The 24,667-nt window shown below is 36.9% G+C and overlaps 1 protein-coding gene across 1 annotated transcript; it reads right to left on the bottom strand.

Annotated features, from left to right (window-relative positions):
* Positions 1–1,976: 1,976 nt before the first annotated feature.
* Positions 1,977–24,667, bottom strand: LOC149712071 (MFS-type transporter SLC18B1-like). The gene is made up of 12 exons (XM_089856015.1): positions 24,507–24,667; positions 20,485–20,580; positions 18,924–18,997; positions 15,016–15,166; positions 8,514–8,582; positions 8,335–8,422; positions 6,411–6,550; positions 4,930–5,028; positions 4,768–4,862; positions 3,003–3,098; positions 2,861–2,932; positions 1,977–2,277 (listed from the first exon to the last, which is right to left on the bottom strand). Exons 1-12 carry the CDS (start codon positions 24,657–24,659, stop codon positions 2,139–2,141), a joined length of 1,272 nt encoding a protein of 423 aa, XP_089712141.1. The 5' UTR covers positions 24,660–24,667; the 3' UTR covers positions 1,977–2,138.

The following is a 24,667-nucleotide window of genomic DNA, read 5'->3' as shown; positions in this document are numbered from 1 at the left end:
TGTCCATGTGGGATGGACAAAAACAAAGACCAGAAGATGGGAGTGTAGAAGCCAGGTGTACAGACTGGTGTCCATGTGGGATGGACAAAAACAAAGACTAGAAGATGGTGGTGTTAGAAGCCAGTGTGTGCAGACTGGTGTCCATGTGGGATGGACAATGACCTGAAGATGTGGTGTTAGAAGCCAGTAAGTACAGACTGGTGTCTATGTGGGATAGACAAAAACAACGCCCAGAAGATGGTGGTGTTAGAAGCCAATGAATACAGATTGGTGTTCATGTGGAATGGACAATTGACTAGTCAGATGAAGTAATAGTGGCCAGTTGAATTGTGGATGGCCTCAAGTTTTGAATTTTCCTGGAACTGTGAATGCGGTCCGGAAATAGCGAACACATTTGCTTCGATTCGGAAACTGCGAACGCGGTCCCCTGGGGTGTAAGTCAATAACTGCTAGTACTGGCTCGGTCCCTTCCAGTTCCTACCATTTCTTACTACTTACTAAAAATGCAGTTTTCATCCCTACTGCTAGCAGCTAATCATAGTCTGATTTTTATCTACGTAGGTAATGGGTAGAAAATGGTGGCCGATTTTGAAGGCGGTATTAGAAATTTGTATTTTTATTCACGTTTATCTTAATTAATAAATTTTTCTCGCAATTTTTACTGACTCCCACGTTTCAAAGGGTTCTTAATTTATGGAAAACTAATGTTAGTTTGCTCTACTCAGATAAACCTGGAACCATCCCTTTAATATCCCGTTGAAAGTTCTTGTTTACACACTTAATACTATTATCGTGTAAAAAAAGTTTGCTATGCTGTTAGACCTTCAGAGCTGTAACTGTTTAGTTATCACTTAGTCATAAGTAAAAACGTCCTTTAGACCATTATAATTTTTATCATTACACTTTTTAACCAGTTCATTTGTAGAAGTATTTGGTATCCTGTTACCTTATTTAAAAATATGTAGTTTTATGTAAAAATAACTTTAAATCCAGCTATCTACACAGGCGTCACCTTAATAAGTATTAACAGAAGTAAGATGAGACTAGTAAAGATCTCTAGCATTGGTAGTAGATCCTGGCACTAGTGAAAAAAATTTGAGGACTTTATGCCGCTTCCATCGCGCCTACACTAGAGAGAGAAAAAAATTGGTCGAGTTCCAAAAACATTTCCTACCCCCTTCCCCTCAACGTAAAGCCGCGGAACACGAACGAGGGTGCTTGAATCTAGTTCGGCCATCTACCGCCACGAGCGTCTCACGTTTTTGAGGGAAAATTCAGAAACCGCTACCAGAGGGCCAACCGTTGGTGTGTTATCAAGAATATTCACTTTCGCCAAGTGAAGAATTTGGTTTTCTCGATACTTCTAGTCTCATCTTACTTCTGGTATTAACTTAGTGTCTTGGAGAAAAAAAATATTATGATTGTTTATAAACTAATTAAGTTGTTAAAAGTGCTTTGTATCCTAAACATGAAAGTCCTAGTGAACCTATGGTAAATACCAAAAGATGTGCTGATAACGTAACAAATCTTGCCATGTGTAAACAAATATACAGATTTCATGTCTATTTCAAGGGGTATAAAATCATGTTAAAACTACGGTATAATATCTCAGTGACGGTTCAGAACACGTTAGCCGAAAGTTCAATACACATTAAAATTACAAGTATTTCGTTCCTTCAACAGAATCAAAGGTCATGATTGCAACTACATCGTCGAAAGTATAGGTCTCATCTGTCAAAGCCTTACAAAAATAATGCACATTCTTTTTGATTGCGGCTATAGAAAATTCAGCTTTAATCAGTATTTTAAGCTTGACACCTGCAGCTGCTTATCACTAAATATAAAAATTCCGTTTTCAAGTAATTAAGTGGATAGTGATAATCTACATTTGATAGTATCACGCTTATGAACTACGTGAAGTTTAACGTTCTTACTTATTGAAAATTAGGGTTTTGGTCGCTGTACTGTATGTTTGTTACTTAGTATTTCACCTTTCCGACAAGCGTATTTCCCACTGATCTACGACTAGAATGCTCAAATTCAGATAACATAACATTTTGCCACTACAAAATTTCTAAAGTTCATAGCCAAACAAAAATTCACGCGACATAAGATGCCGAACAAAAACTAGCATATTTTTAGGCTTTGTTGTTGATAATACAAAACAAAGCCTGTATAATAACACCTAAAATTACAATTAATGCCCAAAGAGCCGATCCATTCCGATAACCGAGGAAGTCAATGAATGATCCACCGAGCATATCACCCAACGTTATTCTATTAAAGACAATTAAAAATTCATTAAAAGTAATTGGAGCATGCACTGGTTCTTTCTTAACGTCAAATGTAACTTGACTACTATTTTGAAAAAAAAAACATGGAAGAGATATTCTGCATGTAAAAATATGTATTTTGACAAACATCCATTTGTGGGCAACTAAAGTGGCAAGCTTATACTGGAGTTTTTAACCTAAAGTGACCTCACGTGCTCTCTTGCATGGAAAACATTAGCTAGCCACGACGAACATCTTTTTCAACAAACTGTGCAATCACTTTCTAATGATTTCGCACGTCATTTGAATTGTTTTATGCAACTTAGTCTATATTTAAATAATCTAATTTGAACCTTATTGAAAAACTAGTTATCTTTTGAATGTAAAATTTGGTACATAGGTTTTTAATATTAATAATGTCTTCAATCTTCGTCAAAAGTACGTCAACTTTTGACCATTTGGTAATTGAACTTTACTTTAAAGCTTTCAGTGGAATTTATTTGTTAGACAGTTAAACAAATTTAAAACTAAGATGAATGTGTTGCATAAATTAGATGTGTCAATTCTTGGTGTGATTTTAAACTCACCCAACGTCACTGAATCCAATGTACGCTGCCGAAATGACTGCGGCTGCTACGTTTTCTGATGGACATATTTTTCTGAAAGGCAGTCATGCCACGATGCAAATTAAAAATATGACTTTTTAGAAATAAATCTAATAACACTTACAGAAGTTCTATTTTTCCCAGGAGGAAGATTGAAATAGATATGGCAGAGAGTCCGGTACCACACAACGCCAATGATACTAAAACAACTGGTAGCTGACTTAAATAGAAATAAGTAACAGTTTAACAGGCTTGTTACTATACCCATATCAAAGATTGACAGAAATAACAGACAATGGGGCTCTTCGGTCGATAATGTTTAGGAAACTTAGCCTCGCTTTTTCATTAGCTTCTATGGTTGCCTGATTACCGCTTTGATAAAAATTGTTTGGCTGTGGCTTCAAAGAATACATATACATACACGATTCCTCTAGCTTATGGCGGAACGGTCACTTTTTTTCTTCGCTCAAAGGTAACGTGAAATACACTTCGCCTACGAGCTCTCTACTATCTCACTTTTTTATTACTCTTTTTCTATGCACATATTTTACCTAGCCGAGTCAAGTGGAATATTATCTCCTAAAGCTGGGCCGATACCAGTTTTAACCGATACCGATATCATTCGATACTTGGGATACCGATATCATTCGATACTTGGGAAACCGATATTTTACCCGATCCTTCGAATAAACCGATACGTACCGATACCGATATTTTACCCGGTCCTTCGAATAAACCGATATTAAACCGATACCGATATATTAACCGATATCAATAAGAAAATAGATGCTATAATATGGGCCGATACCGATCCCATATCGGTATCGGTACCGATATTTGATTTTAAACTATATCGGTATTTGTTGAAAATGAACCGATAACTTTCCTAAAAAAATATCGGGTAGAAATATCGGTTCATTTTTAACCGATACCGATATATCGGTTAAAGTCAAATATCAGTACCGATACCGATATGGGATCGGTATCGGCCCATCTCTATTATCTCCCCATTTATTTTCCCTGAACATGCATTTTTTTCTGTTTGATGACAAGCTAGTGCCTTTTATAATTATGAATTACTATATAGTTTTGGTGGGTATAGGTTCATAAATAGAGTTGAATTTATTCTAAAAACTGCTATCGCGATGTACTAGTGCAACAACGGACACAGTTAGACGACTTTATTACTCTTAGGGTATTAACTTTGAGTTCAGAAACAAGATTACCATAAGGGTAAGATCAGTGCAACTGCTTTAAGCAGTGTGGAAAAACCGCCATGGGAGGCTAAAGGTTTCTCGTAACCCTAACAATTATAATAATGGAGTAGAAGCCAATGTTACAGATTTGTGTTTATGTGGGATAGATAAAGATCAGAAGATTCGGAGAGGTAAAAATGGAACCTAAATTTTATAATTGTTTTGAAAATGGCTTAGGTGTATTTGTATCAACAATTAGACGATGTCTGTCATAATTTTTACTATTTATATAAATTTTTCAATTATATTGTACAAAGTTGGAAAATGTGTTCATTTAGAGACTTAAGGTATTTGTATTCTGTGCTGTGCTCCAAAATGATTTAATTCAAGTTCGCCCTACACCTTTTATGAGGTGACCCTTTCTTTGAATGGAAGCATCTAAGCCCATAGAATGGGCTCAATTACGACACAGACCTTTAAAATATCTTTAATTTTGGAAAATAATTATGAAAATGGGTGCTCTCTGAAAACACTTTTTTCGACCTGGCCTTTTAATAGCTTAATTTGGTCCCATTTAGTCATTTTTGCTTACTATTTTTATATTAACTAGTCACTTATTCAACTAAAACTGAGCGTATTAGTGAGTATCAGACCTGCGGTTGTATTACCACTATAAAATGAAGTCAAACTTACAACCAACTGGCTGGAATTCCAGGCAATGGCCCAAAGAATATGAGGCCCGAGAATATGAATGCATATCCAAGAAATAGTATAGCGTTGTACTTTTTCTGTGCATTAAAACATCTTTGAATTTATGTACGCCGATAATGGATTTCAAAAGAAAGAAAAACTGACCGTTTTATCTGATATAATTCCCCATACTGGATAGGTTGCCGCTTGAATTCCATTTGTAATTAAAATCACCGTACCTATATAAGCTGGAGTTAAACCAAACTACAGATTTTGAACAAAATTTTGATTATTTTCTCTTTTTGCTTAAACGATACACGCGGAACATTTTTAATTGTGTTTAGCGTATAATAACAGAAGTTCACGAGGTATACTCCTATTAGATAGAATCCCGTTGGACCGAATTCAGATTTGTACAATTGTAGCCAAATTAAAAACAATTTATAGCCCAAAAGAGCGATTTTCTGCTCAATGAGAATATTTATATGGAAGAGCTTTCGACTGAATGGGATGGGTTTACACATATAGAATCATAGCGTTTTCCTTAAGTTGCCGAGCTCCAGTAGCGTGATGAATAGAGTGAGTTGGATGATCGAAAAAGTTAAGCAGCATCGAGCGCCGTCAGCATTTGGGAGGGAGTTCTCTTAAAGGTAAGGTTGGGTTAGAGTTAAGTTAGTAATATTTCATAAGAAAAACTAAAATGTTACGCCTTTTCCAAATTATTGAAGTTTATCTTCATTGAATATCCAAATTAATATGCCTTTCCAAAGATTAGGTTAGGTTAGTAATATTTTATAAAAAATTAAAATGTTAGGCCTTTTCCAAAATATTGAAGTTTTTCTTCATTTAACTCTTCGAATTAATATGCCTTTTCCAAAGATTAGGTTTGGTTAGTAATATTTTATATAAAACTAAAATGTTACGCCTTTTCCAAAATATTGAAGTTTATCTTCATTGACTTTCCAAATTAATATGCCTTTTCCAAAGATTAGGTTAGGTTAGTAATAATTTATAAAAAACTAAAATGTTACGCCTTTTCCAAAATATTGAAATTTATCTTCATCGACTTTCCAAATTAATATGCCTTTTCCAAAGATTAGGTTAGGTTAGTAATATTTCATAATAAGAGAAACTAAAATGTTACGCCTTTTCCAAAATAATGAAGTTTATCTTCATTGACTATCCAAATTAATATGCCTTTTCCAAAGGTAAGGTTAGTAATATTTTATAAAAAAAATCTAAAATGTTACGCCTTTTCCAAAATACTGAAGTTTATCATCATTGACTTTCCAAATGATATATTACATTTTATATTCACTTCCGATGTAACGTTATAATATTGTTCATTATTTTTGTACTAATATATACCCATTACAAATGAAACCATTAGCTCTGATCATACGAATAAATACTAACTTAAAAAAGCCACAATTTGAAAAAAAAACCAGAAATTAAAGGAAAGTTCATGATTATAAGGACCAAGAGGATTCGGTCGAACAAGACATTCGATCCAATGGGATTCGACCCAATGGTATACAATCGTTCACGAAACAAATATTTCGTAACTTGTAATTCTAGGTCGCACTGTGCTACTTGGTTTGATAATGACAATTAAAAATATTTATTGCTTTATGAAACGTATTTACTTTTCTCAAGTGAGGTTCAATCATTCCTCCAAAGAAACCAATGAGAGCTCCAAAAACGGTAAAATGATACAAATATGTCAACATTTTAACGGAAAATGTGTGCGAAAGAAGAGCACACACGGTAAAGCCTTCTTTGTGTTCTAAAAATAAAGCATTTATCAATTTGATGAAAAATTCCAGTGAAGAATATTTTTGTGAAAAAAGCACCGAATTTAATGGGAATTTCAAAAATTTCAAAATCTGACATTTATAATAGCAGGGATAGATGCAATTTTAGAAGCAGGAATGGAGAACGCTTAGTATTTACTTTTGGGATGCACCGATATGGGTACAGCCGATATATTGGAAATTCGTAGCCGATATTATCGGCCCATAAAAAATAATATTTCTCCATGAATATCGTTTCCAAGAGTAGAATCAGCATTATTTAGGACCATTTACGTTTTTACTTGGTTTTATTAGAGATATGTGTCACATCTCTTTCGTTTAATGTGGTACCCATACATATTTTAGCCTTAACCCCCTTCCTTAAAAAATGGTATGGTCAGAAGTTAATGACTTCTTATCCTGGGAAGTATTGGACACTAAGGCTTTATATAGTATCCATCTCTGCTAGTCAAAATTGCCTATGGCAATCGTAAAAGGGGGTCGAAAGATTCCTCCCCACAAGAAAAACGATCTAGTCTACTGAAAAAAAATCCCACACCGAGAGGCTGTGGCTCTCAAACTGTGGGGCGTGTTCAAAACATCTTCACCGCCAATCGTTGAAAAGCCGTCTGTCTAGAACTCTCTGAAAATCCATTATAATCCCTTGGGCCTAGGACCCCACGCTAGTTTGAACGGATTATCTAGCAAACAGCTGTTCTTGTCACCGTTTCTGATTCGTTACCTCAAACCACAGGACACACCTTAAAGTTTCGTTACTTGCCCGCTGCTGGCGCGCATATCAGCCTGCCAACTCAAAATGAGAGAAGCGCCGTAGGTGGCGCGGTGATCGGACCTAATAAGAAGTTGGCTAACAGAGATGGTTCCGGATATGGTTAGAGTCCAATACTTCTCAGGATAAGAAGTCATAAACTTCTGGTATGGTCTAAGTTAAATCCTTGCTTGGCTTTTAGTAAAAATGCAGTCCTTTCCTAGTTCAACATGAAATAGCGTTATAAGCAAACTTATGGACCACAAGTGAAAAGTTCAAAGTGTAAATTAGTGACACCAAACACATCAGAGAGCGTCAGTGTCGACTTCGATTGTTTGCGGGAGATATGGGATAGTCGTGAATAACGGCATAAAACTGAGATTGTGGAAAACCTTGCATTTTTAAAGGGAAATGTTAAATTGCGGGAATAAATTTGAGTGATGTGTTTCAATTAGTATCTTGTCAAGTTTTTCCCGGAAATATCGGTTTACATGAAGCCGATATTGGCCGATACCGATAAGAAAAAGATAGGCCGATAAATCGGCCGATATATCGGTCCATCCCTAAATTACTTTAGTCCGACTCACAGCGCAGTATAGAGCCCCTCCCTCCAACACGTAACGAAAATTTTAAATTATCTTATTGGCTCACTTAAACTACGTTTTGATGACGTTCTGACGGGACGGCGAAAAATACGTTATTCCTTTTTACCTCTGTCGCTAATACTTAGTTTAATATGGAATATCACTCCGCATGGCTTTGACAATATATAGTAATGCACCAAAACGCTATATAGCTCTAAAATTATCAAAATATGCTTGGTTTTTTTTTGGTTTTTTTTTTCCAATGCCAAAATCACCGAATTTATTTCAAAGTGTCGCTTGCAATTATATTATATTATAATTATTTATTAATTATGGGAAATTTCCTACATATTGGCAACACAATATTCCTAGTGTCTCACTTTGTGTTATTTCTATTTCATTTTGACATTAGAAACGAACCTACCTTTGTTTTCTATGTAAAACGCCATTAATAAAGAATCCAATAGACAAAGTCCTCCAGAAACTAGGAAAGGCAAATAAAACCCTTGCTCCTAAACGTAACCGAAAGATTTTTCAAAGTGGTCGCATGACTGCGCAACTGATGTGATCTTGCGTTTGCGGTCTTTACCGTTTAATTCATACCTCATATAATAAACCTCCAAGTGGAGCCGCCAAGGCAATTGACACGGAAAGAAGTGCTTCCAAAACACCCTATAATAATTAAACGAGTCTTCTTCATTTGAAAAAGCAAAACTAGGGGTTTATTTAATCGTTTTAAGAGTTCGAGAGTTTTTGAAAATGAACGTACATTGCGTTTCCTTCGTATTAGTGAATAAAATTCTAAAAAAGTCTTCAATTTTAATATAATTTTGAGTTCGCGAAGACTATGCAGTCACTCTCTCTATTTTTACACTTCGAAGAAAAAAACCTACCCAATCAAATGACCAAAAACAGTTCGGCCAGTAGTTAAACAGACCAAAAAAAAAAAAATATATTTTTTAAAATGACGTAGCTAAAACTGCCCGTGGAGTGAAAGCTCTACTGCTACGTTCATATAGTGGCAAGAACATGCAAAGGTGGGGGGAAACCGAGACGTTATGTTATAATTCAGAGATGTATGCATATACTTGTAACAGTAGATTCTTTGCAAAATTTGGAGTCAAAATCTCCGAGCGGTTTTGGTCTACACCGAACCGTTACAGAGTTACGAACCCTTAAACTTCGGGCCCATTTGGGCTTCAGTCGAAGCGTAAAATATTGTTTAATAAAACATAGCTTGTTTAATAGTGTTGTTATTTTTGAAAAGAAAACGAACTGTAAAGTGATTTTAGTTTAACTAAATTTACGATATCAAACCATGCCTCTTACTACCTTTCTCTAACAAGCTTTAGTTTTTACGTGCCGTCTGAAGAGAGTATTAAACAAGAGGTGAAGAAAAGTTTAAATTGAGATGCGATCGGTGATTTCCAAATTAAGAAGTTCTTACAAATTCTCATTTTTGCCTCCAAACCTCTTCAGACGAAGCTTAAAAAGTACTTTAATACATCATAATTTGTTCAAGTCGAGATGCGATTTTATGAGGATGATATTAAGAGGCCGATCGTGCAACCTTTACTTTCAATCAAAAAAAAAACCAAAATTTTAGAAAATTTCTTAATTTCGGTGTAACAAAAGAATTTAATTTAAAAAAGGGTCTTCAACATCATACTAAAGAAGTTGCTCAAAATGAGCACCTTTTCAGCGTTGATGCATGCTTGAGGTCGACGTCAAAAAGAAAGTTGATAACCCTTAAGCATTTCCGCATTGGCTCAAATGTACGCCCCAGCATGTTGAATGTGCTACCAAAGAACGTCTCTGGTTGCCACGGGTAAAAAATAAACCATGGCTTTCATGGTTCCCCACAAGAAAATATCCAATGGAGAACGGGGAGACCACAGCACTGGTCCAGCACGTCCTATACATCTTCCTGGTTATTGTTCTTTAAGAAAGTGCCGAACCGCACGACTGTAGTGCGCAGGAGCACCATCCTGCAGGATCCACACTCGTGCTCGGATAGCCAAAGGGACATTTTCCAATTTAGTAAAGGTAGACCCTGTCGAAAAAAATTCTAAATATGCTACACCAGCTAGACGTGCTGAAAGCATAAACGGACCAACAAGGTGGCTGCCAAGAAGCCCGACCCAGACGTTTATGGAAAACTAGTGCTGATGACTTTCCTCTCGTGTTAGATTAAGGTTTTTCTGCAGTTCAGTAGTGCAAAATGTGTAGTTTTATTATGTCCTTTCTGGAAAAATGGGCTTCATTCATGGAAAGAAAACAGTGTTCAAGGATCTCTTAGACGTCGGGCTCGGGCATTCATCAACGCTAACGGTGCTCATTTTGAGTAACTTCTTTAATATGACGTTGAAGACTTTTCTTAATTTAATTTTTTGCTACACCAAAATAAAAAAGATTCCTGAAACTATGTATTTATATTGAAAGTAAACGTTGCACGCTCGGCCTCTGAATTTCGCCCTCACAAAATCGCTTCTCGACTTGAACAAATTATGATGTATTGAAGTACTTTTTAAGCTTCGTCTGAAGAGTGTGTGCCTATCAGCAGAGGCTTGGAGGCAAAAATGAGAATTTGTTAAGAATTTCTTAATTTGGAAATCACCGATGATATCTCATTTTAAACTTTTCTTTACCTCTTGTTTAATACCCTCTTCAGACGACTCGTTAAAGCAAAGCTTGCTTGAGAACGGTAGTGAGAGGCATTGTTAAATATCGTGAATTCTTCAGAAAACCTGAATTTCGTTAAACTAAAATTGCTTTACAATTCGTTATCTTTTCAAAAGTAGCAACAGTATTAAACAAGCGGGTCTTAAACCAAGATTTTACGCCTCGGAGTTTAAGGGCTCGTAACTCTGTAACGGTTTGATTTAGACCAAAACTGCTCAGGAATTTTTGACTCCAAATTAATAACAATACTAATAATAATCTAAGCTTTGTCTATGAAGGGATTTCCACACTAAGCGAAGAATACAGGGTGTATCTGAAATGGACGTAGGAGCGAAAGTATTTGGGTTCCTGGGGCCAATATAAGGCGAAACTGTGGTATGACATTTTGTCGTACGCCAACCCATTTGGAAGTTACTTGAACCTCACACTTGCTAGTTTGCATAAATCACAGCATGTTGACTTCGATTAAAACAGTAGGAATTAAGTTCAAGATAGGATGATTATTGCAAATTAGTGTTTGCCAGCTAAAACAAAAAAGCCTCATAGCCATAGAGCAAGGTCTGTATATGCGCAATAGTTTATAGTCAATTTTTAAGGTGTAGAAAGTTGTACAGTTGGTGAATCATAAAGAACATCAATGTTAAACAACATGTTACGATTTAGTGTGTTGAAACAAGTTGGGAAAACCAAAATATTACCTCTCCGAGTCAAGACGACTACTTACAAACTTATTTACCCAGATATGGAAATGTTTCTTAAGTTAAAATTTATGAAATATTAAAGCAGTATACAAAGCATAGCAAATATACTGTAAATCAGACGACATTTTACATCCAATAATGATATACTTGTACACATTAAAATCATCCGATGGGGGAGAAACGGGAAATGAAGAGATAAAACTTTGGAGGGATACTACCTTTACGTGTTTGTAAAGGCCCAATTTTCTACTCCTCAACTGTATGCCCTCTATGTTCAAAGCCATATTCACAACAGGGTTGCCATATAAACACTATCCTCTCGTTTCACCTCAACGATTTTCTTAGTTTGTCAACATGACTGTTAACGTTACATAACACCAAAGCTTATTTGTGGCTACACACACTGAAAGTAAATGCGTACCATGAAAAGCATGAAAACACGAAGCTATTATCCGATTACGATCAGACCTTTCACTGGTCTGGGCTGCGTTCAGCAGAGCTCACCAAAAAAGACAGCGGATTTTGGAAATGTTTACCGGTGAGCTCTGTCGTCATAGCTTTTCTCCGGTCATCGGCGTTTTATAAATGACGCTAGCGCAATAAAGCGTGCAAGGTACCAAGGCTTAACAAAAATTGTATGATAACATATTTATAGAGATAGATAACAACTTTTATAATTAAAATTAGAAACTAACATATCTCTTAAAATTCTCGCGTGATCAACTGGTTTCACGCCAATTAAATAGCTATAGTCCCATAGAGCTATTTGTATTGATTCATCCATGGTTTTTTCGCCAAGCTGAGAACTACACGTTTTACGTCACGTTATCCAAAAAGCGGACTATTTTCTTTGAAGACCGCGCTAGCTCAGCGCTAAGCACCGTGACGTCAAAATTCAAAAACAAAATCCCGTTATGTAGGACACTGCTAACAGCGCTGGGCTCTGCTGAACGCGGCCCAGATTTCCACCATGGGCCTAATTATTTAATAGTGTATTTAACTTTCGGCTCACTCTGAACCGTTAATGTCTCTGCATTACAGAAACGAAAACCAAACCCAAGCGTTTACTTTTTGGTTCACTAGGCCTATTAACAAATAACAGTTCATTTGACCAACATTGTAGCGTTGCGCTTGTATTCACTTTAGGAAGGATTATGCTATAAACAGATGTAGTACAGCTTAAGTAATATATAAACATCCATTTTAAATAATAATATTAAAAAAAATCTTTGGAATATCAAAATGAAATAGAGCTTTAAAGCTACAAAAGTACTAAATGCATCATAATTACGAAAAATATTTCCACATATTCATTTTATATTATGGAAAACGGGAATATTAAGGTTCTGAAGGATTTCTTTACACATCAAAACAAAAACGAACTTCTAACGCAGCGCACTAGTGTAACAACGGACGGACACATATAGACAAACACATAGACTACTGTTTTACCCTTTCCGTATTAATTTTGAGTTTAGAGACATGATTATCTTAAATATTAAAATAAATATAATTAATATTAAATATTTTCTTCGATAGTTGTTCGCCTTATTGAGCGTTGCATCGTTTTGAAAAAGAATAATTAAACATTCTTGAGAGACTTGACTAATATTGGCGTTTGAAATGAAGCATACGCCGGTTGCGTCGCCTTACTCAAATAGGTAGTATATAAGGGTGTCGAATCGCAGCTATGGATAAGAACAGCGCAATTGCGTGAACCTTTGGTGGAAGCCCCACCTTAGGGAGGCCGGACGTTTCTCGTAACCCTGGCCGATCGCCGCGTATGTCTTAACCTTAACGATGATGATGGAGTAGAAGCCAGGTGTACAGACTGGTGTCCATGTGGGATGGACAAAAACAAAGACCAGAAGATGGTGGTGTTAGAAGCCAGGTGTACAGACTGGTGTCCATGTGGGATGGACAAAAACAAAGACCAGAAGATGGTGGTGTTAGAAGCCAGGTGTACAGACTGGTGTCCATGTGGGATGGACAAAAACAAAGACCAGAAGATGGTGGTGTTAGAAGCCAGGTGTACAGACTGGTGTCCATGTGGGATGGACAAAAACAAAGAACAGAAGATGGTGGTGTTAGAAGCCAGGTGTACAGACTGGTGTCTATGTGGGATGGACAAAGAGCAGATGACGGTGGTGATTAGAAGCCAGTGTGTACAGACTGGTGTCCATGTGGGATGGACAAAGACCACAAGAGGGTGGGGATTAGAAGCCAGTGTGTACAGACTGGTGTCCATGTGGGATGGACAAAGAGCAGCAGACGATTGTGATTAGAAGCCAGTGTGTACAGACTGGTGTCCATGTGGGATGGACAAAGACCAGAGGCTGGTGATGTTAGACAGGCAATGGAGTAATAGCCTGTAAGTGTAATACAATTTTCGAAATTTCCGGAAATTGAGAACACGTTTGCTCCGATTTGCAAACTGCGAACGCGGTCACGTGGGTATAACAACAGACAGACACACACACACACCCACACACACACACACACACAGACACGTCGAAATTAGAACCTCTCCGTGACATACGTCACTCGGAGAGGTAACAACTGACCGATACTAACGGGAAACTGACAGCGATAAGTAGCGCAAACTAATAAGGAACACCGACATTTTGCTTCATTCTTCAAACAATCGAAAGGTAGCATTTAGTTTAATGTTGCAACTTATCGAAATCGGTATTCGTGAATAAATGTTAGTGGGCGAATGTTTGGGATGGGATGTTGGGCAACGCCTGTTAAAACTGAGCAGTAAAATGCATAATTTGTAAAATTTAATCCTTATAAAAATCAACAAATAATGAAGAAACCTAATACCTAGCCATAGTCAAAACAAATACGGATGGTTGAACAAGAAACTGTGAGGGAAATGATTGAAGTATCGTAGCATGCGAACGTTTTATAGTGATTTGCAGACCACCCTAAAACTTTAGACTAATGACGTTTATTAACTGGTAGCAATCTGGTAGCGTTGAGAACGACAGGAGACCTACGTGCAATGCGAGATGCAATGTAATGTACCCATAAGGAAATGTACATTCTTACTCCTTAGAATTATTCTATGAAAATTGCCAATAAAAACGGTAAAAAAGGTTCTTCTTTTAAAGGTTCAAAGTGTTTTCAAGCATGTAAAAAATAAATTTGCTAATCTAATGGAAACAAGACGTCGCCGGATATTTAGTCTTGTACACAAACCAAAATGAACGCTTTAGCAACCTTTCGATTGTTTGAAGAATGAAGCAAAATGTCGGTGTTTCTTATTACGTTGCGCTACTTATCGCTGTTAGTTTCCCGTTAGTATCGGTCAGTTGTTTCAACAAACTAATCGTAACAAGGTGTTTTACAATGATGTTCGTTATGAGTCACCAACTGTACAACATTCTACTCCTTAAAAATTGACTCTATGGCTATGAGGCTTTTTTTGTTTTAGCTGGCAAACACTAATTTGCAATAATCATCCTATCTTGAACTTAATTCCTACTGTTTTAGACGAAGTCAACATGCTGTGATTTATGCAAACTAGCAAGTGTGAGGTTCAAGTAACTTCCAAATGGGTTGGCGTACGACAAAATGTCATACCACAGTTTCGCCTTATATTGGCCCCAGGACCCCAAATACTTCCGCTCCTACGTCTATTTCAGATACACCCTGTATACTGTTACAAGGAACGCATACATCTCTGAATCACCCTGTATACTTCTGACGATACTCACCATAGCCCTAGAAAGATATTTCATTGGAGTTTCAATGTTAGCGATTACAAAGACGGCAATATCGACTGCAACAATTCCAAGTCCTTGAATCGTTTTCAAGAGAAGAGCGACAACTATGAAAGTGGTATTGTTCGAGATTGAATCTGTCAAACTGATAAATTTAAACAAATTCAGAATAGTCAGAAAAGACTAAAACTAGTTACTTTTACAATCGTTTAAAGGGAGGGTGAAATAGTAAATCAAGTGATTTTTTTATCGATTCTTCTACTAATTAGAAGACCAGTCTGCATAGTGAAACATTCAGGAAATACTTCCGAATGATTTTAAAATTCAATTTAGGTTCAGATTTTAAAGATAATTTTAAATAAGGACCTCCGACCGACGCCCTGCCTTTTTATTAACAAAATTCTCGTGGCACGCTCCATGTCTCGCGCCACGATTGTCACTTCGCGTGCAAATTTTATGAAATCTCATGGTAAATTTCATTCGACAAGGAACGTGCCACGAGAATTTTGTTAATAAAAAGGCAGGGCGTTACGCGATTGGTCGGAGGTCCTTATTTAAAATTATCCTTAAAATCTGAACGTAATTTGAATTTTAAAATCATTCGGAAGTATTTCCTGAATGTTTCACTATGCAGACTGGTCTTGTAACTAGTAGAAGAATTGTTAAAAAAATCACTTGATTTTCTACTTCACCCTCCCTTTAAACTATGTCTTTATCAACATCCATCTAAAACCCATTTACAATCAAAAACGCTGCCAAGCTTGGAAGTGGCGGCCAGAACTGTAAAATAACCTTCCTAATTAGAGATGGCCGATACCAAGCTTAACCCAATGCCGATCGATACCGATGCGAACATGAACCGATACCGTTCGATACCGATATTTACTCACTATGATCCAAAAAAACGATACTTCAACCGATACCGATATTTTTAGGTGGACAGTGCCATTTACAGATGTATTAAAAATACTAGGAAATAATTTAAGGACTAATTTCGTGGATTATACTACTAAGTACTATGTTTAGAGGTATTTTCAAAATAATATCACGGCTTGTCTTTTTAAACTAGTATATGCTGAGAGGCCCTTTTATCCTTAAACTTCTAATAAACTTAGTCATAAGATAAACTAAAATCAGGTTCTTTTTATTATGAGAAATCATCACCATTGATACTCATAGAAATAAGATATCACCATCAATACATTACTGAAAGACCTAAAAATGTCATGTAGCGCCATATAACGTATTTTAAACGAGTATCGGTTTAGTATCATATTAAACCAACCGATCCGATACTATCGGGAAACCCCGAGTATCGGTGCCGATACCGATATATATCGATGGAATAACTTCGGTACTATGCAGCCGAGGGACTAGTCATTCGCAAAATTTTTAACATCTTATGATTTCTAATTTCTGAATTTTTATGTGAATTCCGTTGATTACTGGACGAATTACTTGATTTCTGTGATTACGATTATTTGAAAAAGCGTAGATATGTAATTTTTTTAAAATTAATTTAGCGAGAATAAATGGTATTCGGTAACCGGTTCGATACCCAAAAAGTGGTATACGCAAACCCCTTATTAAAATTGTAAGATCTGATTGACTGACTGACTGATAATCAACGCCCAGCCCAAACTGCAAAAACAAAGGTATTTTCCAATTCACCACCATTTTAAAAAATGTCGCAATGGTAAAAACCTTTATGGTATAACATCAGTGCTTTCAATCGATTTCCTATCAATTTAGCACACTGGTTTCCTATATCCTATAGAAAGGCTTTTGGAGTTTCAAAAAAATTAAATAACTTCTTTATGGAATAACGTTCCCGCCTTTCAGCCAATAAGCCTTTCCGAAAAAAAAGGAAGTCAGCTCAGTTCTAGCAGCAGCCAATCAAACCAAATTTACTCACGCAGTCGCTTTGCAAGTTTGCATTGCGTAATACTACATAAAATTTGGCCTCTTTCTGTCTAAGATCTGTCATAATAGAATTTTGTCCTTTCGAGCTCCCAATTTAAGTTAGTTATTATTTATACCTAATTTCGTAAAATATAGTGTAAATATTATCTAGCAATACGTTTATAACGGTTTTAAAAAAGCTAAACCAAACTATTTCCGAATAATCCAGTGGCAGATGGCGCCCGCTGTCGTATCAGTGACGTTTATCCGGCTGTTATGCGCGTGCGCAGGAACTTATAAACAAGAATCCCCGGGCTCCGAAACATTTTCGAAAAGGCCTATTCAACTAAAATTTAGTACACTGGTTCCATGGACAAAGCAATACTGAAGGACGAATGGCAGAGGGAGAAAGTTGAAAAATACTTGTTAATGCGCCTTCTAGCGGCAGATAGTAGCAAACCGGATAGTGGGGGGCACATGGGGGAATCAACGTTCTAGAGAGGGAAGCAGCTAACGTCTTACTTTGTCTAGATGGCGCTAGTTTTTTCCGGGATTTGACTCAGTATTTTTATAACCCCCCGTCCATTTTGGGCCTGAAAAGGGGGAAGTAAGCTTAACGTTGGATGTTTAGTCGTTTAGTATGGGGCTCTATGGGCTGCCATCGGTCCTTCAGTATTGCTTAGTCCATGCTGGTTCCCTATATCGTACAGAATAGCTTTACGCAGAAGTTAATGACTTCTTATCCTGGGAAGTATTGGACACTAAGGCTTTATATAGTATCCATCTCTGCTAGTCAAAATTGCCTATGGCAATCGTAAAAGGGGGTCGAAAGATTCCTCCCCACAAGAAAAACGATCTAGTCTACTGAAAAAAAAAATCCCACACCGAGAGGCTGTGGCTCTCAAACTGTGGGGCGTGTTCAAAACATCTTCGCCGCCAATCGTTGAAAAGCCGTCTGTCTAGAACTCTCTGAAAATCCATTATAATCCCTTGGACCTAGGACCCCACGCTAGTTTGAACGGATTTTCTAGCAAACAGCTGTTCTTGTCACCGTTTCTGATTCGTTACCTCAAACCACAGGACACACCTTAAAGTTTCGTTACTTGCCCGCTGCTGGCGCGCATATCAGCCTGCCAACTCAAAATGAGAGAAGCGCCGTAGGTGGCGCGGTGATCTGACCTAATAAGAAGTTGGCTAACAGAGATGGTTCCGGATATGGTTAGAGTCCAATACTTCTCAGGATAAGAAGTCATAAACTTCTGCTTTACGCAATATTGGGACTTAATTTTGCGCCATCTTTTAAAATGGCCGCCTGGAAAATGTTCCGACGAGCAACGCCGGGTCCTTTTGCTGCTAGTACTTCATAAAATTCCATGATCTTAAGTAAAAGAGAAAAGTTTTTTTCTTCTTATCGCTAGGTGCTAGACTGCCATTTTTTCAACATCTCAGACACCCCTCCCCATGCTCTTTTAAGTCCGCGAAATTCGAAAGCTGAAACGAAATGCTTCTTCAGGGAAATATTTGTTCTCTTGGTATCGCCACTATCGCACAGCTCGCTAAGAGGCAGGCTGAGAAGCAAGGGTTTTTTTTAACCGGACATATGGCCAGTAGAGCCCAAGCACTTTAATTAAAATTCTGGACATAGGACAATTTAAATGGTTAGCCTTTTAATTAATTAAGTGGCCTCAAGGCCATTAGACCCGAAGCATTAATTTTTGACCAACGCCTCTCTGGCACTGTTTGTTTTCTCTCGGCCTGCTCAGATTCGAGAATTTGCGTTGTGGAACTAGCGTGCCGGTGTCTGGCTGTTTTTAAAGGCTGAAGAGGGTTTGAGGGTGTGATGGACTTCTGGACTTCTGGAATTACTGATACCGATCTAGCACTATTTCAAGTTAATGTATCGGAAATTTAAATTGTGAATTAGCCTAACGTTGTGGTACAAATTGTAACGTAAATTTAGTTATATACTCTTATGTTTATGGTTGATTTTTATAACTTACCCGAATGCGACAGAACTTAATCCTGTTATTACAAGTCCTCCTACAAGTTGGCGTTTCGGAGAAACAACATTCATCTAAAAAATAAACCCGGATTAATGGGATATTAGAACATGAATCATAGCAGAAGTTAACGATATATATCCTGGATAGTTTATGACTCGAAGCATATTCGAAACTACATGTTTCTCAGATTGTTTACTGCTTTTCATCACACTATCTGATCTTTGGAGGATGAAAGTTTCAGTTCTATGGTAGCATAGTTGGGGACCGTATGTAGCTGTTTGAAATGCCAGACTGCTCTTCGTGGTTTGGAATCATTGAGTACAGTCCCCTAATTCGAGCAAATTATCTTTTACGTTGCAAAATCACGTGTAAAAAGACCATCGAACAAGACGTTCATGGCGCCTTAAGGGTTTAGTGGCTCCATTTAATGTCTATATATAGGAAGGAGCTATTTTGTAAGTGCTACAAAGTATGCTACCCCAGAATCAAACTTTCCTCATCCAAGCTACGGCACTCTTCCGGTTTTTAGCTGGAGCCCTCATTTAGTTGGAAACGAGTCTTTTTGGGTTTGCGATTTTAGTTAACGATTAAAGAAGGATCCATGACAGGTTTACAATTAACAGTTCTATAATCTGCACATCGCTGAAAAGTCTGAAGATGGGGTGATAGTAGAGTGTGGTGGACGCTAAAACAACGGTTTACTTTCAAACTATAAACCTCCTAGGGAAGGTAATGGCCAGGGGGCTATTGAACAGCCAAGTGCTCCCGCTGTAGAATTTTAGAGAAAGAAACGTTTTGTACCAAACCTTTTACGAATACCATAGCCAATTTTGACTCATAAAGCTTTCGTCTTATTATTCTACCCAGGGTAAAACCAGAAGTTTATGAATTCTTATCCTGAGAAGTATTGGACTCTAACCATATCCGGAACCATCTCTGTTAGCCAACTTCTTATTAGGTCCGATCACCGCGCCACCTACGGCGCTTCTCTCATTTTGAGTTGGCAGGCTGATATGCGCGCCAGCAGCGGGCAAGTAACGAAACTTTAAGGTGTGTCCTGTGGTTTGAGGTAACGAATCAGAAACGGTGACAAGAACAGCTGTTTGCTAGAAAATCCGTTCAAACTAGCGTGGGGTCCTAGGCCCAAGGGATTATAATGGATTTTCAGAGAGTTCTAGACAGACGGCTTTTCAACGATTGGCGGTGAAGATGTTTTGAACACGCCCCACAGTTTGAGAGCCACAGCCTCTCGGTGTGGGATTTTTTTCAGTAGACTAGATCGTTTTTCTTGTGGGGAGGAATCTTTCGACCCCCTTTTACGATTGCCATAGGCAATTTTGACTAGCAGAGATGGATACTATATAAAGCCTTAGTGTCCAATACTTCCCAGGATAAGAAGTCATTAACTTCTGGTAAAACTCGTGAACTTCGGATCATACCCTAACTACCACCTTGTGTTTAAAACTATCAACGAACAATTTTGTGAGAGCTGCGTGGTAAACCCCATTCGTTTCTTATGTGGGTAGATACTACAAAAAATACGCTAAAATTAACTCACCATCCAAACTTGTCCATAAACGGCGAATATAGCAATACCTTGCGTCACACCCATGATAATCCCAATGACAACACCTGACAAACCTCTTGATTGACACTATTGAAAGGAGTTTGAAAATTAGTACGTTTATTAGAACGGAACCTATGTATTTGAAGAAGGCTCGTGCCCTCTCTACGGAGTTCGGAGAGGGATGTTTTAACTTAAGATGCTTGCTGTGGTTTCGAGATAGAGAGCCTATCTCAAATACTACGGGCCGTTCATAAAGGAAGTATTGTTGGAGCGTTGCCTACGTTAATCAAGGCCTGTGCACGCCGCCGATTTTTATTTTCTGTTTGGCAATTTAAGTTGCCGAGGAGAGCGCTATTCTGGACTTAAAGTATTTGAAATGTTCATTTTCTCGAGCTTGGAATTTTAAATGGTCATTTTCGCGCGCGTTTCGGTCCAGCTATCAATGCCATCTCCCGGTAAAATAGAGAGAAAATAAGAAGTCTCGTTTCTTAAAAGTCGCCCCCTTCGAAGCTCCCGCGCACAGGCCTTGATTAACCTAGGCAACGGTTGGAGGTCATGTAGAAAGTACAACTTTTTATTATATTTCTCAGAGTATATGAGATCAAATATTGGGATAACTAAAAAAATTGTAACGTGAATTAAATATATTTTATTTCTTCATGTGTATACCTAAAATCTAATTTTTCTTCCAAAAACTACAATGGTAGGCCAGCGGTAACTGTATATCATGTCGAATGTTTTTCTAACTTGGTAATTCTTTAATACAAACCCTTTCAAAAATTCTGCTATATATATTTTCACTTCAGGTACGCGATTATAAAAAGAAAAGCAAAAAGGAATACTCCGTTCCACATATTGCGAAGATTTCCTCGCCCCATTTTCCCCGAGAAAATAATGAATAATAGGGCTTTGATAGAGCCAGGCTGCCAGACGTTCAGTGCGAATAAACATACAAAACCAATGTATGTCGTTTGTGCACTGAACGCATTTCGTCTGGTAACCGTTACTATTTGAAAGCCGGAATGCAACACGCATTTCCACCTTTCCAAAAAGAAACGCACTTTGGCATTACGTTCAATTATTTGAATTTCCACTACAAAAAGATGCAAAACGAAGCAACGAACGCATACTCAGCTGAGACGATAGAGAGAATCACAGACGTAGCCTTAACCGTGAAAGTGACGAAACGGATAACCGAAACGTGGTGCAATAACAGGGTTGCCAAACTATACATTTTTAAAAACCACAAAATAGTGAAGTGTTGCTTGTCCACTTAAGTTAAATTCTAAGAGAGCGGTAGATGTAACATTTTTCGTATTATGTTTATTCCACTGCTCTACAATCCGGGACCTTAATATGTGGTTAAAATTTCGAAGAGATACTTGCAATAGTTTTTCTAATAGAAAATAAAGTTTCTAAGGGTGGTTTTCATTTGCATAAAAGTATTCAGTCAATTTGGCAAAAAAAAAAAAAAAGAAAAGGAAAACTTTCCCTTAGGAATAACATGGGAAATGTTTGCTGTGATAGCCAAAGTTTCTCGAGTATTTTTTGAAGACTATATGCTCTATAATTCTGAAACCGGTTTTAAATGAAAGGTTGAGCACTAAATTGGTGCCTTTTCAAGTTTCATTAAAAACAATTAAGCTTAAGTATTGTTTTTCATAGTTTTAATTACATACTCTGAATTGCGTTGTTTACCCTGAAACTGTGGTATGGGTTAGGTAGTCGTTTTACCGCGAATATAGCGACTTTATAGTCAATTATACTATATATAAAGGTAATTAAGCTAGGTTAGCGATTTTAGCAGGGCCATCACCAGAGGGGGGTCCAGGTGGGCCCGGCCCACTCTGCCGTTGGTTTGGCCCTCCCTATGAAATTCATGGTGGGGAAAATATAGAATAGCTGGCCCTTAATAAACTTTTGGTAGAATACAGAACAACTAATTTCTACGATAAAATGTTAAAAGTGATGTGACTGATGTGACGTCTTGGAATTTTTAAAAAATAATTGCTATTATGCTGTAGATGCTTAGAAGATTCATACCAAAATAACAATTTCACTAGGAGAAAGGGCTATTTACCTGGAGGTAGGAGGGCAAAAAAATCTGCTTTTTGTCCTCCAGGCGTCTTTTCTTCCCTGCGTGAATGGTATCAATTCTCCATGTGTGAAAAGCAGCTATATCAGGCAATGAGCAATTTTTTTTAAATTGTAGCTGTAGCCAGTAGAGCCAAGGTAGTTAAATTTTAGGTAATTGAACTAAGTTAACGATCACGGGTAATTGAACTATAGGTTAGCGATCGAGGGTAATTGAACTATAGGTTAGCGATCGAGGGTAATTGAACTAGGTTTGCGATCGACTTTAATTGAACTATGTTAGCGATCGAGGGTAATTGAACTAGGTTAGCGATCGAGGGTAATTGAACTAGGTTAGCGATCGAGGGTAATTGAACTAGGTTTGCGATCGAGGGTAATTGAACTAGGTTAGCGATCGAGGGTAATTGAACTAGGTTAACGATCGAGGGTAATTGAACTAGGTTAACGATCGAGGGTAATTGAACTAGGTTAACGATCAAGGGTAACTGCACTAGGTTAGCGATCAAGGTTAATTGAAGTAGGTTAGCGATCTAGGATAAGTTTCCACTGTGAAAACGAAGGGAAAGCTATTAGAGTTGAACTGGGCGTTGATTGTCATGTCAACCAGTCAGGATTGACACTTTAAATAATGGGCACGCAAAGCCCCAAGACTTAAAAGGAGCGCCTGCTTTTCTCTCCTAACGTTTAAAACGCTAGTTTCTAAACAACTTTAATTAATATTATGACTGAAGTAACAGATATTAATAAAAACTTGTCTTTGCAGACAAAGATGAGAAAAAGTAAGAGATAAGTCTTTGAATTAATTGTCTATGAATTCAAATTTTCACTTTTGAAGACATGATTATAAAACATTAAATATTTTAAAAAAATTATCTTATTTTTTTTTTTTACCAAAATTTCATATGCCGAAAATATTTTTCAACATTATTTAAAGAAGTATTCTGCTCTCAATAATAGTTCTAGAAAAAAATGGCATTTAAAAGAATATTTTGATACCAGCGTTTATTTTCGACTAACATGTGCTTTTAAGACTTTCAAATACTCGGATACCTGAAAAATTAAACTAGATGAATTTAAATTTTGATATTTTAATATTGAAAATAATGCGAAGCGGAAAATTATATAGCCCGTTTGAGTGTGATATAGTCATTAGAGTCGAAAAGATCTGTCCCTTGATAGTGATCTTTTGGGAGCTATACAACACGTTCATGTTTGAAACTTCGAAAACTTAAAATTTTCAGCTATCAACGATTTTCTGTATATTTTATTCTCCTTATAGAGCCAAATACTCAAACCAAACTGTTAATTTTTAATAGAAAGTAAAATGCATATGCGTAATGTTTTTAAAGCGATGCAGATACTTCATAATAAAATATTTTTATTAAAGATATTTTGGTGAAAAAAACTAAGATAAAAAAAACTAAGATACGAATTTTTTTCAAATTAATGTTATACATTCATGTCTTCAAAAGTGAAAATTTTAATATCTGTACTTTCAGGCAATTAATTCATAAACGTATCTCTTACTTTTCTTGTCTTTGTCTGACAGTTTTTATTAATATACTTAGTCCTACCCCTATTTATAGAACGGAGTATTTAAAATGAAGACTGTGCCCCCTTTCGAAAATAATGCAAAATGTAATGATAAAATATTTTGATGAAAAAACTATGTTTTATAATTACGTCTTTCAACTGAATATTTTCATTATTTGGCCCGTTGCCTACGCTATATAGCGTAGGCAACGTTTGGCCCTTAAGTCATTCCTATTTGCTCACTTTTCTAATTTTTCTAGTCTTTGTCCATAAGAATGATTTTATTAATTTATTTTTGCCATTCAATATAGTAATCAACATCGAAAGAAAACTTCCCAATTTGAAATTACATATTAATTTAAATAGCAATAAATTTTATAACTCACGTAATGTGGATAGAACGAAGATAAAATGAACGCTGATTGGAAGGTGAAATATTGCGAAAACGCCAACGACAAAATTAGCAAAGGCACGTTGATTGACCTTGTCGAGGAGGTAGGAATAGCATTTTCTACACTACAAACTTGAGATTCCCCCATTTTGTAAA

The sequence above is a fragment of the Phalangium opilio genome, unplaced genomic scaffold, assembly GCF_054372755.1.
Source record: "Phalangium opilio isolate 3A_F unplaced genomic scaffold, DU_Popi_V2 ptg000011l_1, whole genome shotgun sequence".
NCBI lineage: Eukaryota > Metazoa > Arthropoda > Arachnida > Opiliones > Phalangiidae > Phalangium > Phalangium opilio.
The sequence above is the reverse complement of the archived record's forward strand: the minus strand, read 5'-3'. Positions and strand labels throughout refer to the sequence as shown.

What these genes read in the sequence shown, in the direction of transcription:
- LOC149712071 (XM_089856015.1), bottom strand. Translation starts at nt 24,659, where the DNA reads ATGGGGGAATCTCAAGTTTGTAGTGTAGAAAATGCTATTCCTACCTCC. An exon ending in TTTATGGACAAGTTTGGATG is followed by an intron (nt 18,998 to 20,484) that starts GTGAGTTAATTT and finishes TTTATTTTTTAG; the next exon opens with ATGAATGTTGTTTCTCCGAA. An exon ending in GAATTATATCAGATAAAACG is followed by an intron (nt 4,863 to 4,929) that starts GTCAGTTTTTCT and finishes TTTAATGCACAG; the next exon opens with AAAAAGTACAACGCTATACT.